Raw genomic sequence first — 16,533 nt, forward strand, 5'->3', positions numbered from 1 at the left:
TTCATGAGAGGCAGAGACCCAGGCAGAGGGAGAAGCAGGCTCCATGCAGGGAGCCGGACGTGGGACTCATCCCAGGACTCCAGGGTCACGCCCTGGGCCGAAGGCGGCCCTAAACCACTGGGCCCCCGGGGCTGCCCAGTAATATTTTAATGCTGTTAACTAGAATTGAGCTCTTGACTTGGCACAGAGGGTGCACAGACAGGCCTGGATCTGAAGGCTCCAGATCTCCCAGGCCTGAGGGCCCCGGCGGGCCGGCCTGGAGCAGAGACACACGGACCGCGCCCAGCTCCGTCCTAAATGGCCTTGGTGTTGTTTTTAGCAAACCTAAACCATCAGCTTCGTCTCTCAGGATCTGAGGAGGAGGGCAGCCCCCTCCAGGGCAGACCTCTGGCTCTCCGGACCCCATCCTGCTCAGACGTGGTGAAGCTCCAAGGGCTAATTCCTTTGCTCCAGTCGTTTCCCAAGAACCAGCGACAGACTAATCATTTGCCTTTTAAACGGGCCGAGGGTGTTACCAGGCAGCTCGCAAAGGAAATGTAAACGGCCCGTGTCATTTTTTAGGTTTATTCACTCATTAGAGAAATTCAACTTAAAGCCAGGGAGACCTGCCTCACGGGCGAAGCCCAGGAGGCTCCGTGAGCCGTGGAAGGCCCCGGTCGCTGCGGCTGCCCGAGGCCGTGCTCCACGGAGGGGCCCAGCGAGCCCCGTGGTTGCTGCACGCGCTGCGACTGGGGCTCCGCTCCCGGGAACCCGTCACCGTCCTCCAGGCTGGCTCCCGCGGGGAAGACAGCCACCTGCCATCTGCTGCAGCAAAAGACTGGGAAAAACTCCACGGGGTGACGAGGTACGTCCACGCGACCCCAAACGAGAACGGGGACGCTCGTTCAGTGGGACTATGAACTCTGCTGGACAGTCTAAGCGAAAAACCCAAGACACTGATGGTGCAGGCGGTCCCTGGGGAGGGGAGGTGGCTTCACTGCAGCCCCAACCCCTCTGAATTCTGACCCATACGAAATACTCAGAAAAACAAAGCTAAGACACGCACTGACGCTCTCCTTGTCCGGACGTTGACTCAGCTCCAGCTAAGTGAGCTGCTCCACCGGCTCTGGCAGCTGCCCTCTGGGGCTCGGAGCAAGAACTCGGGGGGCTGGGGGTGAACCCCGAAGGGGAGAGCACCCTGAGGGTCACCCAGGCCGCACTTCCCCCCTCTGTCCACAGGGGGCGCCCCGAGGCCTGCTGCCGACTGATGCTGTCCCTCGGGGACCTCGGGGACCTCAGGCTCGAAAGGCAAAGACACAGGCGGGCACAAGGAAGTAACATAAAATAGAAACTAGCTTTATTTCTCTGGAAGAAGCAGGGATCCACAGCCGGGGCAGCAGCTTTGGTGGCAGACACTGGCAGGAAAACACGGAACAGCACAGGGGAGGAGCTGGGTCAAAGAGGAAGCGCTGGTGTCCCTCCAGGGCAGCTGCCCCCTTGGTCTCCTTCCAACCCTGGGGCCTTGGGCCCTGGTCCCTGCCAAAGAACAACCTGGCACCCTTGCTCTGCTTCCTCAGCCACCTAGGGCTATTTCCAGGCACAAGATCCTAAGACCCACCAAGTCCCATAACGTATCCATGGTGTGGCCACAAGTCACATTCTCTCCAACATCCCAATGCCCACCAGGAGATCCCTGGAGAAGGGCGCTGCCTTGGGGAGGGCCTGCTGGGTCCTGGCCCCCTTCTGTGGGGCCAGCACATCCTCCCGGCATGGGTCAAGCCTGGCTTCCCCGGCGGCAGAGCCTGGGGACACTCTCCCGCCCCAGGCCCCCACCAGGGGCTGGCGCAGAGGCAGCTCAGCTGCAGGGCCCGCGGAGGCCGCCCCCAGGCCCGCCTTCACAGGGCTCCTTCCTACCCCTTGGCCAGGGGCACCAAGAGCTGATCCAAAGTTGCAGGGACAGCACTGGGTGAGGGGGGACGGCAAGGCGGGGCTCACAGTCTCCTGCAGCCTTGGCCTTGCTCCGCCACTAGGAGCAGCAAGTGGCAGCAGGTCCTCCGGGCTGGGGGGGGGGGGGACCTCCCCACCCTTGTCAGATGGACAGACTCAAGTGATTCCTTCAGGACAGACCCTCTGGCTCTCCAGACACCTCAGCGCCTACAGGAGGGGAAACAACCAGAAAGCCCCTCTGTCAAGGGTACAGAACGGCTAGTGCGGGTGGGCACGAGCGGGCCTCCTGGTACCAGGCGAATCTAGCTGAAGAGTCAGCAATAATTTTGGAATTTACCACCCTGGGATGTGTTCTATCTTTAAAAAAGAAAAAAAAAAAAAGGACAGCAGTGCTGCTGCTGAGACGGCCAGAGGGCGGCGGGCACCGTAAAGCCTGAGGAAGCCCCCAAGGGGCCGGGGCTCCTCGGACCCCCGAGTTCATCCGGATGAGGTGCTAAAACACCTGCCCCGCAGCGTGGGCCGCCTCCCCCCCCCGCCCCCCCCCCCCACAAGCTGGGGACCTCCGGGGCGCGGGGGGGGGGGGGGGGGCGGGGGGGGGCTCACTCACTTGTGGTGGGCAGGGCCGCAGGAGCCCAGCAGGTGGCAGCCAGCCTGCTCCAAGTTCCAGTCGCACATCTCCAGCACTTTGTGGCACTCGCTTCGCGGCCGCAGACCCAACCCAAAGAGCTGCTCCACCTGAGGAGCAGAGGGTGGTGCCATGGGACACGCTGGGGCTGAAGGGCACCAGCCAGGGTGGGGGCAGAGGAGAGCCAGAGGCAGGATGGCAGGGAGGGGTCAGGGGAGGTGAGAGCGGCAGAGCCAGTCTTCAGGGTCCCTGAAAGCCAGAGTGGGCGGGAGGTGGGGGTACCTTCAGATACTGTGCAGCCCTCTGCACGCTCCAGCTGTGGCTCTGCAAGGCCGCCTGGCACTCCTCTGTGGTCACCCCATGCACCATGGCCTGCAGCTGGGCACACCCACCCACCTACCCGTCAGCACCGCCTGGGCCCATTCCTCTGGGGCCCTCGGGCCCCGCCCCTCCGCCCAGCAGCCGGGCCTGGTGCTCACCATCTGGACCTTGTCTGCCGGCCGTCCAGCCTCCGGCCCGTCCCCAGGGCAGCCCCTCTGTGGCAGCCGAGCAGCGGCCCGCAGGGCTGGTGGCCGGGGCCCCGGATTACTGTTGTTGGTGGAGAAGTTGGCCTTGGGGTCGGGGGCGGCCTGGGGCATCGGTCGAACGGTGGCAGTGGGGGCAGCAGGAGCTGGGGTGCTGGGCGGGGGCAGCAGCAGGGGCACGGGCAGGGGGGCCGGCTCTTCAGGGCTCTGAGCCTCACGCAGGAAGCGCTGATAGCGTTCCAGGTAGGGTGGGCGCTCGGGCAGCAGGTAGTAGTGGGTGCTGCTGACCTTCTTGCCGTCGCGGACAATGGGCAAGATGCAGGGACCAGCCCGCGGGCCGGGTGCCTGGATCACTTGGGGTGTGGCGTACTTGGGGTCGGAGGCGAAGCTCTGGGTGGTGGGCATGGTCTTCCCAGGTGAGCTGGAGAGCCGAGGTGGCAGCGGGGAGCCGCCGGGTGGAACCAGGGGGCTAGGGGTCCGTGAGCCTTGAGGGGACAGGGGCTCCCGGGGAGGCACCCGGGGAGGGGAGGCGGGTCCAGGCCACCGCCCTATCTCCTCCTCACCTGAGGGGGCTGGAGACAGCTCGCCCCGTGGGCGGGTGGGCCTCGGGGGGATGGGCACACGGGGCGGCACCTGGGGCTTGTCCTCACCCGCTGGGGCCGGGCCAGGAGGAGGGCTCAGGGAGCCAGCCGGGACCCGCAGCTGCCGCATGCACTCCTGCTGCAGCGCCTGGAAGATCTCTGCGGTCTGGGCCGAGTTGGGCGGCTTGCTCCCCCCCTGGGGTGGGAGGAACAGATTGTCCTCCAGGGGAGGGAGCAGCTGTGCCTGCTCAGGCACAAAGGCGTAATTGGTTTCGCCCTGGCTGGGCCCAGTGCGGACCCCTGCACCCACCAGGGTGCTGTTGATGGAGCAGACCTCGAAGTCATCCTCATCCTGGGCCACATCGTCGTAGGCAGGAGGCGGGGGCAGCGGGCGCGCGTCCCAGTCCACCACGGGCGTGGGGTGCAGGGGCCGGGGCAGGGCCCGCGTGGGGCTCTGCGGCGGGGTCTTGTCCAGTAAGGAACAGGCGTCCATGGCCAGCTGTGCCAGTGAGGGCGCGCAGGGCCGGGGGGTGGGGACGATGGGCTCCTCGCCAAAGTCAATGAGTGTGACCTCGCCCCCACCGCCACGACCCGCCTTGGTGCCGGGCACCCGAGCGGAGGGCTTTGCAAGCCACAGCCCACGGGTCAGGGCTGGTTTCCGGAGGCCCAGCCTCTTGAAGTCGCTGGACAGGGGGTCCTGGTCCTCACTCACAGGATCGTAGGTTGGCTCTAGGAGAGGGAGGGAGACCCCACCGGGAAGGCAGTGTCAGGCAGGGGGGACAGGGAAGAGAGACAAGTACCCGCCCCCCACTCCCAACGCCCCCAGAGATTAGCCCTCAGCTGCCAAATTCCTCCACGCACACCAACCCTGTTCCAACAGGAGGAGAGAACCTGCTCCGGACACTCAGTTCTCCACATGGGCTCATGGACCCCTGCCACCATCTCAGCTAGAGCAAGCGGTACCTCATAGCCATATGATACCCCAACACACAAGGCCCCAAATGCCCCAGGCTCCTGGGCCCCGGTTGGTAACCCCATATCCCCACCCCATTACGGCACACCATTAGTGCAGGCGGGGGCCACGGGCAATCCCCCACCATCAAGGGCAACAGGAGCTGTCCTCGGAGAGCACAGAGCTCCTGACCAAGTGCCGTGAAGCCCCGACACAGCGTCTACGGGTCCCAGAGGGAGCGGGACCAGGCCGCGTGACAGCGGAGAGGCGGGAGCTGGGACCACACACTTGCTCCAGAAGCCTGGGCTTTGGGGGGTCGGGGGAGAGGCAGGCATGCTGGGCCAGGTCAGCAGCCAAAGCTCACAGCACACACGGCACGCTCCCCCCCTCCCCCCCACCACCCCACCAGCCCACCAGGGCGCTGTACCTTCCAGGAGAGGAGGAATGAGAGGAGAGAGGGGGCGGGGGCAGGGGCCAAGGCTTCGAGAGCGGACCCACTTACTCTGAGCGAAGATGGCAGGCTGAGGTGGGCGAGGTGGAGGCTCCCCTGCAAGAAAGGCCATGCGGAGAGCAGAAGGGACAGAGCGGGCGAGACAGGGGAGAGAAGACAGCCAGACAGGAGGGCAGCGTGGAGAGAGACAGAGAGAGGGCGGTGAACAGGGGCCGAGCCAACAGTACAAACCCAACAGCAATGGGAAGCAGTGGGGCGGCAGGATGGGGGGAGCCCGCGTTCCGGAACAACGGGCACAGGATCCGGGAGGTGGATGAGGCTCCTGGCCAGCGGGGCGGTTTTGGCTCGGGAGAGGACAGCAGGCTTAGGGGGAGTGAGGAAAGGCAGGATCTGAGTGTGCGGGGAGGAGAAAGGGGGACGCTGCGGCGGGCAGGCCAACACGGCCAGCCGGGGATGCCCACCTCAGCAGATGCAACGGCCTCTCGTCTTGCACCCACGGCCAGCTGGAGCCAGGGCACAGCTGTCCCCCTGCAGCCCTGACCCCACTGTCCCGGAGCCAGGGCAGCCTGCTCCTGGGCAGCAGACGCACGAGGGGGCACCGGGAGGGAGGCTGGGCTCTTACTTTTCAGCCTTCCTAGATGCTGGGTGGGCCGGGGGGTGCTCAGTTCCACGCTCAGCAGGTCAGGAGGGTCCATGGGGTTTCCCAGGTACAGTCTGTGGGAAGACGACCGGGTCAGACGGTGGGGCTGGGGGAGGCACATGGAGTGGCCCCAGGGGGAGGAGATGCCCAGGGCCAAGCCAAGACCAAAACCCTGAGTGCACGCAGGGAACCACCTGGGCCAAGCCCCACCAAGAACCTGGGTCAGGATCCCAGGACCCCCAACTCACGGCAGCTCCCCGAAGACCACACGGGCCGGGAGCTGTGGGGAGGGCAGAGATGGAGCTCCTGACCCTGACCCCTGCAACTGCCGCGGCACCCCAACCCCACGCCTGGGCATCACCTGCCCGCACGTGCTCTTCTAACCCACCGGGCCCAGATGCATCGGCCCGCACCACGCCGTCGGGGGCGCAAGAGGCCCCTCTCTCCCCCGCCAGGCAGAAGGGGGGCTGGGCCACCTGGCCTGCTCCCCGGTCACCCTCCCAGCCCCCGTGAGGACTGTCAGGCCCTGGCACTTAGGCCTGGGGCTGAGGAAAGCCTGGAGGACCCGGCCGGGCTGGCGGCAGCACGCCAGGAGCGGGCCAGAGGGCGTCTACACAGCTTGCCCCTTCCCTCAGGCTCGTGCTGGCTCCTGGGACGTAGGATGCAGCGGCTGCTCTCCCAGGCTTCGCGTTGGGGGGCGAGGGTGAGGACGAGGGGGACGGCCTGCCTCCCTGTGCCCCAGAAGCCAGAGCAGGAAGGGCTGCCGGGAGCCCCCACGGCCAGCAAGGAGGCATGAAGCGGGCGCTCGCTCGGGGGCTGCCGGGTGGCTCGCTGGGGCAGGGCACCCGGGAAGGGACTACTTCTCTTCCTGTGTCCTCCAGATGCCCCCCAGGGACCTCCTCCTTTCACTTAAAGGACACTGAGCCCCCCCGGGGCCCCCCAAGTGCAGTGAACAGGCAAGCGGGGCAGCTGCCAAACCTTCCCTCTGGAGTCTCCCCACAGGGAGCTCTTTGTCTACGCCCCCCCCCAGGACACAGCGGTGTGACCCCTGGGCCTGTGCGCACCCCCAGGGCTTGACCCAGGGGGCTGGGTCCCCAGGACCGCGCGGGGTAAGCAGGGCCACTACTGCCCCCACACCAGGGAGCGCGACACAGGCGTTCCTGGTGAAGCCCTTCCAAAGGTGCTTCTGAGACGGGTGTGGTGGCACCAACCATCCTCGGGCTCCCGACACCCCCCCCCCCCAATGAGCCTGCAGGGATGGCTTCTGGGGGCTGCGGACTCTGGCGCCACAGGCCACAGCCCGCCCCGGCGCACTCACTCGTCAATCTTGTCGGGGAAGCCCCAGCAGTGGCGGGGGTCGCTGTCGCCATGTCCTGTGTGGATGAAGCTGTTCTGCAGCGGCTGACTGATGTCCTGGGCCGACAGGCCAGCCACGGAGGTCACCACGTTGCGAGGGAAGGGCCCCACACACAGCGTCCGTGTGTTCTGGCCGCGCCACCAGTAGTTCTCCGCCCTGCCCGACAGAGACCACGCGGTGAGCACCGGTGCGCTGGGGCGGCCCCAGGGCGTGGGACCCTCTCCAAACCCAGCTGCCTCCAGCCTCGCTGCCGCCTGGCCACCTCGGCACAAGGGGACCGGAGGGCGTACGGCCCGACACCAGGGTGGGGTGAGTGCAGGGCCCGGCTGGCCGCACACCTTACCCTCAGATACCGAGGGGGGTCCCACAGCTTTTTCTACAGTTTACAGATCAGGAAACGGGTTCCAACAAGCGACCAGGCTTGCCCGGAGTTCCCAGACACATCGCAGCAGACCCAGGATCAAATTCTGTCGTTAGTCTGCAAGCCGGCTCCCTTCCTACCGAGCCCCTCACCCCCCTCCTCCTGGCAAGGCCTGGACCCCCAGCCTCTGGCCACCAGGCCTTGCTCCTCAGCCCAGGATCCAGGCATCCCGAGCTGGAGACACCAAAGCAGCACGACGGCCTTGCACTGGTGGCCTCGCAGCCAAGTCCTCCGGCCACACTCGCCGCGGGCACGCAGCCCCTGGTGCATTTGGGAGCGCTCAGAGCAAGCCGCGCCTTCCCATAGCCACTTCTGTGTGTCCAGGGCCCTTCACAACCTCCGGGCAGGGGTGCGGGACGCCTGCCCTTACGCCTGTCCATCTCCCGGGGAACTCTTGTCTTAAATACGGGTCTGGAAGCGGCCTAGCTTCCCAGTACAGCCGGACCACGGGAGCTCCTGCTCCTCACTCTGATCTCAGACACGAAAGCTCTGCTAGTGTAGCCTAAGCCCGGGCCTGGGGTGGGGGCTGGGGCAGGACGGGGCCCCCCGGACACTCCGAGGGGCAGGCTGCAGCTCCTGCATCTGCGCTGGGGTCACCCACAGCTGACCACACGGGCAGGGTCTGACCGAGGCAGAGGCGGTGCTGGCCTCACGCCGCCGTGGTGGGTGTGCACACACCTGGCCAACCCCCGGCCGCGGGCCCCGAGCGCCGAGGGTCCCCTCCAAACTGCAGCCGGGCTGCAGGGGCCGAGGGGGGATGGAGGCCGAGCTCCTGGATCCTCGCCCGTGAGGGGACGAGGCCCCGGGAGCGGCGTGACCTCCCACTGCCTGCCGTGGAGATGGCAAGTGGAAGCCCACGAGCACAGCAGCGCTCGGGAAGCCAAGGGGGTGGGGGGGAGCCGGGAGCCCGGCCTCCCCATACACAGAGCCGCTGACTAGCCCCCCGGGGTGGGAAGGGCAGGAGGCGAGGAAAGAAGGCAGGACGACACCTAGGGAGGGACAGCGTCCACCGCGAACGGCAGGGCCACTCTGAGGCGAGACTTCGGGCGGCAGTGTGGCCCAGGGCTGGCTGGGGCTGCCGTGCTCCCCTGAAGCAGGACGAAGGTGGGCGCCCGCCGCCGGGGACCCCGCCCCTGCCTCCCCGCTGCCCCCCGTCCCCACTGGCTCCCTGGGTTTTGCATGGCCCTCCGGGGACCCTCTCGGACACCCCCCCGGGCCGGACGGCGGACTCTGCCCTCCACACCCCCTCCAACGTGCTCGCCAACCTGGCTGAGCGGCAGCGGAGGTGGCCGGCGGGTTCAGAGATCAGGCCTGCGTCCAAGGCCGGGGCCGCCCCGTGACCACGTCCTCCCTGTGGACCCCGAGCAAGGCCACGCTGGCAGGTCACTGCCTCCACAACTCCCAAGCACAGCCGCAGTGTCACGCTGGCTCCTCCGGACACGCTTCGGAGAGGACAGAGGCCAAGCCACCTCCCTTTACTACAGGTGCAGCCGAGGCAAGAGCCCCCGGGACTGTCTGCCGGGAGTCCCGACGTCATTTCCCACCAATACTTTGCTACTGGGGAGGGGGAGTTGGGGGTTCAGGGCACGTGTAAGGGGGAGACGCTCATGGGGCATGCGGGGGCTCGGCAGTGGAGTGGCTGCCTTCAGCCCAGGGTGTCACCCCAGGGTCCTGGGATCGAGTCCCGCGTCGGGGTCCCTGCAGGGAGCCTGCTTCTCCCTCTGCCTGGGTCTCTGCCTCTCTCTCTGCATCTCTCATGAATAAATAAAATCTTTAAAAAAAAAAAGGGGGGGGGACACTCTTGGGAATCACATCCCAAGCACACTCAGAAGCAGCATCCTCCCGACCAGGCTCAAACGTATCTCCCGAGACGGCCGATGCCGCCCTGCGCCACCCGCCTAGCCCCCGAGGTCGGGGGGTGGGGGGGACCAGGTGCCAGCGGCTCAGAAAGGCCTGAGGCCACCCTTGCCACCCGGCCTGCACTGGCCATACCCGCTCCCGCTCCCCCTCCACAAAAAGGCCAGAGTGTCCACAGCAAAGGGAGAGTCGGGCCCACCGTGGGCAGACACCACAACGCAGACAAGTCCCTGGGGGAAGAGAAAAGGACCCGCGTCTCCAGCATGGACTTTCTATTTCCTGCGGCCCCGTCAGTGGCCTGGGACAGGCAAGAGGCTGGCAGTACCTGGGAAACTGAGGTCTGGGCTGAGAATTGCCTAAGGCTGGCCCTGCTCTATCGGGGACCGGCTTCTGGAAATTTCAGGGCCCTGTCCCCGTCCCGGCCCACGGCGGTCCAGTCCAGAAGTGGCTGGTAAATGTTGCTTAGACATTCTGCTCAAGACACTGCCCCACTCACTTCTGAGTGACCCGGGCGGCCCCTGGTTTTAAGGGACAACCCGGGCCCTTGCTTCCCCCCCACCTACCACCGGAAGCAGAGGCTCCGGGGACCAGGCCAGGACAAGGCCCCGAGGAAGGATTTCAAATCCTCGGTCTCCTTTCTCTGGTTCTCTAAGAACAGAGCATGAAAATGCTGCCGGCCACCCCAGCTTCCAAGTCAGACCCCCTGGAAAAGGCCAGTTCATCATCCGTCCCTCCACTCGACGCCGCGTCACAAGCCCCAGGCAACATCGAGCGGTCCTCTCCGCCCGGTGCCCGGCACCCTGAGAGGCACTGGGCCTCCAGAACCAGCCAGAGCCGGGGACCAGGGGGTCCCAGACTCGACCCGGAAACAACGCCAGCACCTCTGAAGCAAGAGGAGCACAGGCCGGTGGAGGAGCAGGAACAGAGCTGCGAGCCAGGCTGAGGAGACGGGAAGCAGAGACGCACACGCAGAAGCCAGACCCAAGAGGGTGAACAGAGCCCGTGAGCCAAACACGCAGAGACGTCTGGGTGCTGAGGAAATAGGGGCCCCGCACCCAGGCCCACCCCCAGGGCCTACCGGCCGCCACGGCCTCTGGCCCCTCAGCTCCCCCCTCCGAGCAGCTCCAGGCACGCGAGCGGGCGCCGTGGCCCACGCCGGCCCTGGCCGCCGAGGAGCAGCCCCCGAGCCCACACTGGCAAGGGGGCCGCGGAGCCGGCAGCTGGGGCCAACGGGAGCCCGGGACGCCGGGGCAGGGCACGGTGTCTCCAGAGGAGTGGCTCCCCCGGGGCCCACCTGCACCCAGGCCACCAGCTCCAGACACATGCCCCCGAACCAAGAAGAAACTGAGTCACTCCCTGGGGAACCCTGGGGCCCGGCTGACAGCAAGGAACGGGTGGAGGTAAAAATCCGGGGCCATGGGGCATGAGCGGGGAGGCGCAGAGCTCGGGCTCCTGGCGGTGGGCACGGACACAGGCCCAGCCTTGGGCTTACGGGCCCGCGTGCGCCCCCCTCCAGACGGGCCTCCGCTCTCATCTTCCTCTTTCCAGAAGGCTCCCGAGAGCCAGGCCTACGGTCCCGTCTGGCGCCTCAGCCCCAGACCCACAGACTATCTTCCTCCCTGACCCCTGCGCGTCTCTCCTCCTGGAAGCCATTGGCTTCTGTCCCCCACCACTAACTCCCCAAACCGCTACCCCCACACCCGACCGAGATGCCATTCGCGCTCCCAGATCCGGGGCCCAGAGTCTAGGGGCCCCGTGCTGGGGCCACAGCGAGGGCAGGTCACGTGTCTGCAGACCGCCGGGGCTCCGGGCCTCCCCATCACCCCGACTCACCCAGAAGCTCCCCAACCGACGCCCGCGAGGCAGCGGATTTCACTAAAAGCCCCAGGCCCCTGGAACCTGAGGTCTAAGCACAACGGGCTGTGTGGGAAGTGACCCCCAGCCCCAGCCCCCACCCCGCCCGGCTCTGAGTCACAGGAGCAGGGGCACGGGGATTTCCTCCGCCTTGCGCCTCTTCCTGGTCCTCTGGGCTCACCCCTACCCCAAAGGCACCTCAAGCCTGCCCTGCCCCAACCAGTTCCTCAGCTGCCCTGGGGATCAGATAACAGAGGGTGGGGTGGGGGTGGTGGGCCTCCTCGGCAGAAGGCCCTGAGCAGGGGCCCCAGGTGGGAGCCATGAGTCAGGAGATGCCGCCAGAGGCAGAGACAGACACCCAGGTGTTGGCGGGGGGAGGAGTCAGGAACAGAGGACCCAGCATGGGGATGGGCGGAGGAGCCCAGGGGGGCATCCCAGCAGAGGGCAGAGCAGGGAGGGGGCCGGACAGGGGTGGGGGGGGGGTTGGGGGGGTGCTCAGCTTTGGGGGCTACTGCTAGGCACGGGGGGCAGTCAGGGCCCCTGTCCTGGGAGGAGGCAGCAAGGGAAGGGAAGGGGGAGAAGAGGAGAGGAACGTTCAGGAGCTCCAGAGTCCCTGGTGGTGGCCCTGGGGCCAAGCCGAGCCACTTCCTACGCCTCACCCCAACGGCAGTTTGGCCCCGACCCACACAGCCAGAGCCGAGCCGAGTGGGAAAAGGGTGAAGGAGGTGGTGCTGTGCAGGGAAACTCCCTCTGAGCCCGACAGTGAGGCCGGCCCGTCCTTCCCCCGCCGCCCAGCGCGCTGTGAGCCGCGGCCCTCCACCCCCAGCCCGCACCCCTCAAGGCCCTGCAGGCCCGGCCCCGCGCTCCCTACCTTCCCTCGATGACGGTGATGACGTCGTTCATCTGGATGTGCAGCTTGTCAGGTTCCTCAAAGTCCTGAAGGGCACGCATGTCGGTGGGCTGGGCCTGGGGGCAGAGCGGGGTCACTGCCCACCCTGGGCCTGAGCCCCCGCGTGGGCACCCCAGCCCCGGGCACAGACCTGCCCTCACCTCCAGCAGGAAGTCCCGCAGGGCCACGAACGTGGGTCTGTCCTCTGGCTTGTGGGCCCAGCACTGGACCATGACGTTGTAGACATCCTGGGGGCAGTCCTCTGGCCGCGGCAGCCGCTCCCCCTCCTTGTCAATCTTATGCAGAATCTGGCGGTGGGGGCGGTGCAGTTGGAGCACGAGTGGGCACCCAGCTCAGTGGGCACCCAGCTCGTCACTACCCACCTTCCCTCTGGCCCCTGGAACCCCGGGAGCTGTGGGCCGCCGTGCCTGCACCCCGAAGAAAAGCTGTGTCGGGGAGCCCAGCCCCGGGCCTCTGGTGGGGGCCTCTGGAGAGGTGGCCACGGCAAGGGAGCAGAGCGCGAGTGAGCCTCGGGCGGCCCCGCTGGAGCACTGCGGGCCCCTCTCTTGGCTCAGCGGCTTGAGAGGTCATGAGACGCGGGGCATGGGGGACGGGGATTCTGGCCAACGGGAGCCAGTTCCAACGGGCCGGGTGGGAGCCAGGAAGCAAGTCAATCCCCGCCCGGCACGTCAGGAGCACATCTCCAGCCCCTCACCTGACTGCCATTGAGGCCGATCCAGGGCTCCTGGCCGTAGGTGAACATCTCCCACAACGTCACTCCAAACATCCAGGTGTCACTGGCGTGGGAGAAGGTGCGCGTCTTCAGGCTCTCAGGGGCACACCTGGCAAAGGCAGGGGTCAAACAGAAGGCCTCTCAGAGCATAGCCACCCCCATCAGCCCGACGGACACAGAGCAGCCGCTCGGCACGTCGCGGCCCTGTGCGCCAGGCTCAACGGTAGGTGTTGGTGACACACGTGAAGTGACCAGGGACAGGACTTACTATGGGATGCACAGACTTGGAGGACATCATCTACGCTCATGTCTTTATTCCCATGGAGCCCGGGCGGGAGGAGGGTGACGTGTGCAGGTCAGGGAAGCAGTCGGGGGAGAGGTCAGAGGCTCCAGAAATTGGTGAGGGGGAGGAGAGGGGATAACATCTCAGGCTGTTTCCTAATTGTGGTGGGAGGATGACGATTTCCGGATTTGGGGCAGGATCCTGGGATTTGGGTCATTTCAGCAGGAAGGTGTGGGTGGGAGATTTGGACAGGGTTTGGGGAAGAACTGACATGGATGGAAACCGTTTACACTGGCTTCACCCAAATACCCCACACTCCCTGTGGGACCCCCTTTTGGGTGAGCCAGAGAAATGCCCCCAGTGCAGCGGAGCCGGCAAAGGGGTGTCCCTGGGTGGGCCAAGGTGCGGAGTGACGGAGAAGCTGACCTAACCGAGAACCAGACTCTCTCCTGGGACTGGAGAGCCGGCCTGGCCACTCAGGTGGGGGCCGAGGGGGAGACGCTGCCCAGGGACAGCCACTCAAGACCCGCAAGCCCGGTGCTCCTCATCTGGGAAACCTAACAACAATCTGCTGGCTTCATGCTGCCATAAGGGGACTCTATGGTTTACCACTCAAACCAGGATGCTTGGGTATGAAGCGGGTGCTATTAATGACCCCAGAACAACCAACACAACCCGGAACGTGTAGTCACCCTACGTAGACGATCGGCTGTTAGTGAGCGGGGCTGTGTATCCTGGGTTAGGAGGATTTTCCGGCAAGAACATGACCTACTTGTCGCACCCCAGAGCGAGGAGACCACACACCCCCTCGGGTGCCTCCAGAACCAGTGGATCGTGACAGTCTCACACCGGGGCCAGGGCAGGGCCAGGTACCACCCTGGTGAGCAGGTGAATGTCCCTGGTCAGCCTACAGGGCCTGACGTGGTCTGGCCCTGCCCGCAGCTAGCTCTACCTGGAACATACTTGCCCACCAGTGTGCTTGGCTAACTTCTGATAAAGTCTGGTATTTGCGGAGCTGACTATGACAGGGTCCTCTGGGTGGTCTTTCTGGGCCCCCACGGCACTCATCCCTGTGCATCTCAGTACCTGGCACCCAGGCCCAGAGAATTCCCAGGTGGATGAGTGAATGGACTACACACAAGAAGGGTCCCCGGGCCCAGGAAAGACAGAGGCTACTATGGGAACAGAAGCCCCGGAAACTCTGAGGCTGGGTGTGCAGGGACCGGGGGGGGGGGGCAGGCCCCATGAGCCAGCAGCACCTGTCCCTCACCAGGCAAAGGGCACCTTGCGATGCTCTTGCATGACATAGTGGTCGTCATTCTGGGGTAGCGCACGCATCAACCCGAAGTCCCCGATCTTGACCAGGTCACGGGTGGCCAACAGCAGATTTCGGGCAGCCAGGTCACGGTGAATAAAGCGCTTGGACTCCAGGTAGCCCATGCCCTCCGCCACCTGCACAGCGTAGCGGCTCAGAGTGCCCAGGAGGAAGTGGCCCTGGTGCTTGCGCAGCCGGTCCAACAACGATCCTAGCGGCGCCAGCTCCGTCACCTGGGGCCATGGAGGAGGCAGGAGGAGTAAGTGCCACCGAGCCCTGCCCCTCCCTCAGTGCCCCATGCTGGGCTCCCAGTCCCTCTCCTGAAGGCCTGAGCCTGCCCTCTGGGGACCTCTAGGACTTCTACAGCCTTCCCCAGCCTCTCCCCCTCCAGGTCACACGGGAACCGAGGCTCAGAGAGGAGCAACCCACAGAGGCTCAGATTAGAAATTCTAAAAACGAAACTCTAGGGCCGGCCCCTCCTATGAGTGCAACCCTCTGCCAAGGAGCACAAACAAAACCCAAAGATGGGCTTGGGCTCCGGAGGACAGAGCACCAGGTTAGGCCCCGAGGAGCCGCTTTGCCACAGCAGGTGGAGGACCAGGGCCCCCTTCACCAGGACGGAGCGTGAACACAGCACCGACAAGGGGACGGGCCCCTCTGGGGGCGCAGAGACCCCGCCTGAGCACCCACCCGCTGCCCGCGGCGCTCACCATCTTCATGGGTGGCGTGAGCACCACCCCATAGAGGCGAATGAGGTTGCGATGGTCAAGCGAGTGCATGGCGTTGACCTCCCGGATGAAGTCGTCCATGGCCTCTGGCTGGCTCAGCACGTCAGGCTTCAGGCACTTCACAGCCACACTCATCTGCCCGCCACAGGGATGGGGATGGGGATGGGGATGGGGATGGGGGGAGGAGTCAGGACAGACCTCAGGCCCCAACACTCTGAGCCCACCTGCTCCCCCTCCAACTCAGTCCTAATAGCCCTGCCCCGGGGCTGCTGGTCTGGGCGGGTGAACGTGTCCGGGGGCCTGTGGCCTGGCCTGGGCCCCCCTTCTGGGCGGGTGGGGAACACCCAGGTTAAACAGCAGCCCTACATTAAGACGATCACTGTGATGACAGACATTCAAATGTCGTCGTAAAAGTGGAATACTGAAAATGTTGTAAATATAACGCCAAAAAACGAACGTCCGGCGACAGAAATCCCCGTAGTGCTTCCCTCGGAGGAACAGGAGACTCGGCGGAAGGGGCAAGAGCTCCCTCCTGGGGAGGCGGGCCCGTCCTGCCTCCCATCGCTGCTCACACTGCTCCATGCGGGTGTAAAAATGCACGAAGCCGAAATACTAACTGTGCTTCCTCTGAGTCGTGGGATTACAAACGCCTTTTAAAAACAATTTCCAAACTTTTGTAATAATTATTTTTATAACTGAAAAGAGAGAGTCAGACCCGTCTAGTTAACCCGAGCGTGGCGTCCAGAGCAAGCCCCCCTCGAACTGCGTCCAGCCCCGTCCACATCCCAGCAGAGGGGGGCACCTGCCAGAGTCCCTGAAGAGGCCTGTCCCTCTGCCACACCCCACAGGACCCAGAAAGCTCACCGTCTTCCCCGAGGGGGCGTCCCACTCGCCCCTGCGCACCACGCCAAAGGAGCCATCTCCTAGCTTCTCGAATAGATGCAGGTCCTTTTCCCCAATGAGGCAGGTGAGGCTCTGTAGGGGTCCCTCCCCTGCTGGGCCCCCCGGGGTGGGTGAGGTCTTCCGGAAGGTGCTCTGAGAGTGATGAGGGGGGAACTCAGCCTCCAATCGCTTTCCACTGAACACCTGTTTGAAGGCAGCCAGGGGCTAGATGGAAGCCGGAGGCCCCGGGGCCGGTCCTCAGTCGTGCCCCGCAGGGTCGTCCGCTAGGCCTCCAGAGAGCTCCTGGCTTGGCCAAACTGCCAGGGTGCAGACTGGCTGGAGGCCCACCCGTCCTCCAGACCACACCCTCAAACGGCAACCCCCAGTCTCAGTGTGGCCTCGGGGTGTGGGCCAGAAATGGCCTGACAGCCGTGCAGCTTGTGATGCCTGTGACCCCACGCCCAGCTGTGGGGCCAGGGGGAGCCCAAAGCCACTCCAGACCCATCCTCTGCACC

The 16,533-nt window shown here is 65.5% G+C and overlaps 1 protein-coding gene across 44 annotated transcripts in view; it reads right to left on the reverse strand.

Moving 5' to 3' along the window:
• Positions 1-1,314: 1,314 nt before the first annotated feature.
• TNK2 (tyrosine kinase non receptor 2) overlaps positions 1,315-16,533 on the reverse strand; it is a 43,275-nt gene continuing 28,056 nt past the window's right edge. For 8 of the 44 annotated variants that reach the window (XM_025990252.2, XM_072725553.1, XM_072725605.1 and 5 more), the window contains 13 exons: positions 16,001-16,222; positions 15,119-15,271; positions 14,364-14,641; positions 12,793-12,919; positions 12,239-12,385; positions 12,060-12,154; positions 7,018-7,212; positions 5,682-5,773; positions 5,111-5,155; positions 3,031-4,385; positions 2,834-2,929; positions 2,534-2,661; positions 1,315-2,133 (listed from right to left, as the gene is read on the reverse strand). In XM_025990252.2, the coding sequence (XP_025846037.1) occupies positions 2,127-2,133; positions 2,534-2,661; positions 2,834-2,929; positions 3,031-4,385; positions 5,111-5,155; positions 5,682-5,773; positions 7,018-7,212; positions 12,060-12,154; positions 12,239-12,385; positions 12,793-12,919; positions 14,364-14,641; positions 15,119-15,271; positions 16,001-16,222 (2,940 nt within the window). In that variant the 3' untranslated portion in view covers positions 1,315-2,126. Of the gene's footprint in view, positions 2,134-2,529; positions 2,801-2,833; positions 2,930-3,030; positions 4,386-5,110; positions 5,156-5,681; positions 5,774-7,017; positions 7,213-12,059; positions 12,155-12,238; positions 12,386-12,792; positions 12,920-14,363; positions 14,642-15,118; positions 15,272-16,000; positions 16,223-16,533 lie in introns of those variants that run through there. The other 36 variants (XM_072725467.1, XM_072725588.1, XM_072725649.1 and 33 more) reach the window with 9 other exon arrangements.

This window comes from Vulpes vulpes, chromosome 1, assembly GCF_048418805.1.
Source record: "Vulpes vulpes isolate BD-2025 chromosome 1, VulVul3, whole genome shotgun sequence".
Lineage (NCBI taxonomy): Eukaryota > Metazoa > Chordata > Mammalia > Carnivora > Canidae > Vulpes > Vulpes vulpes.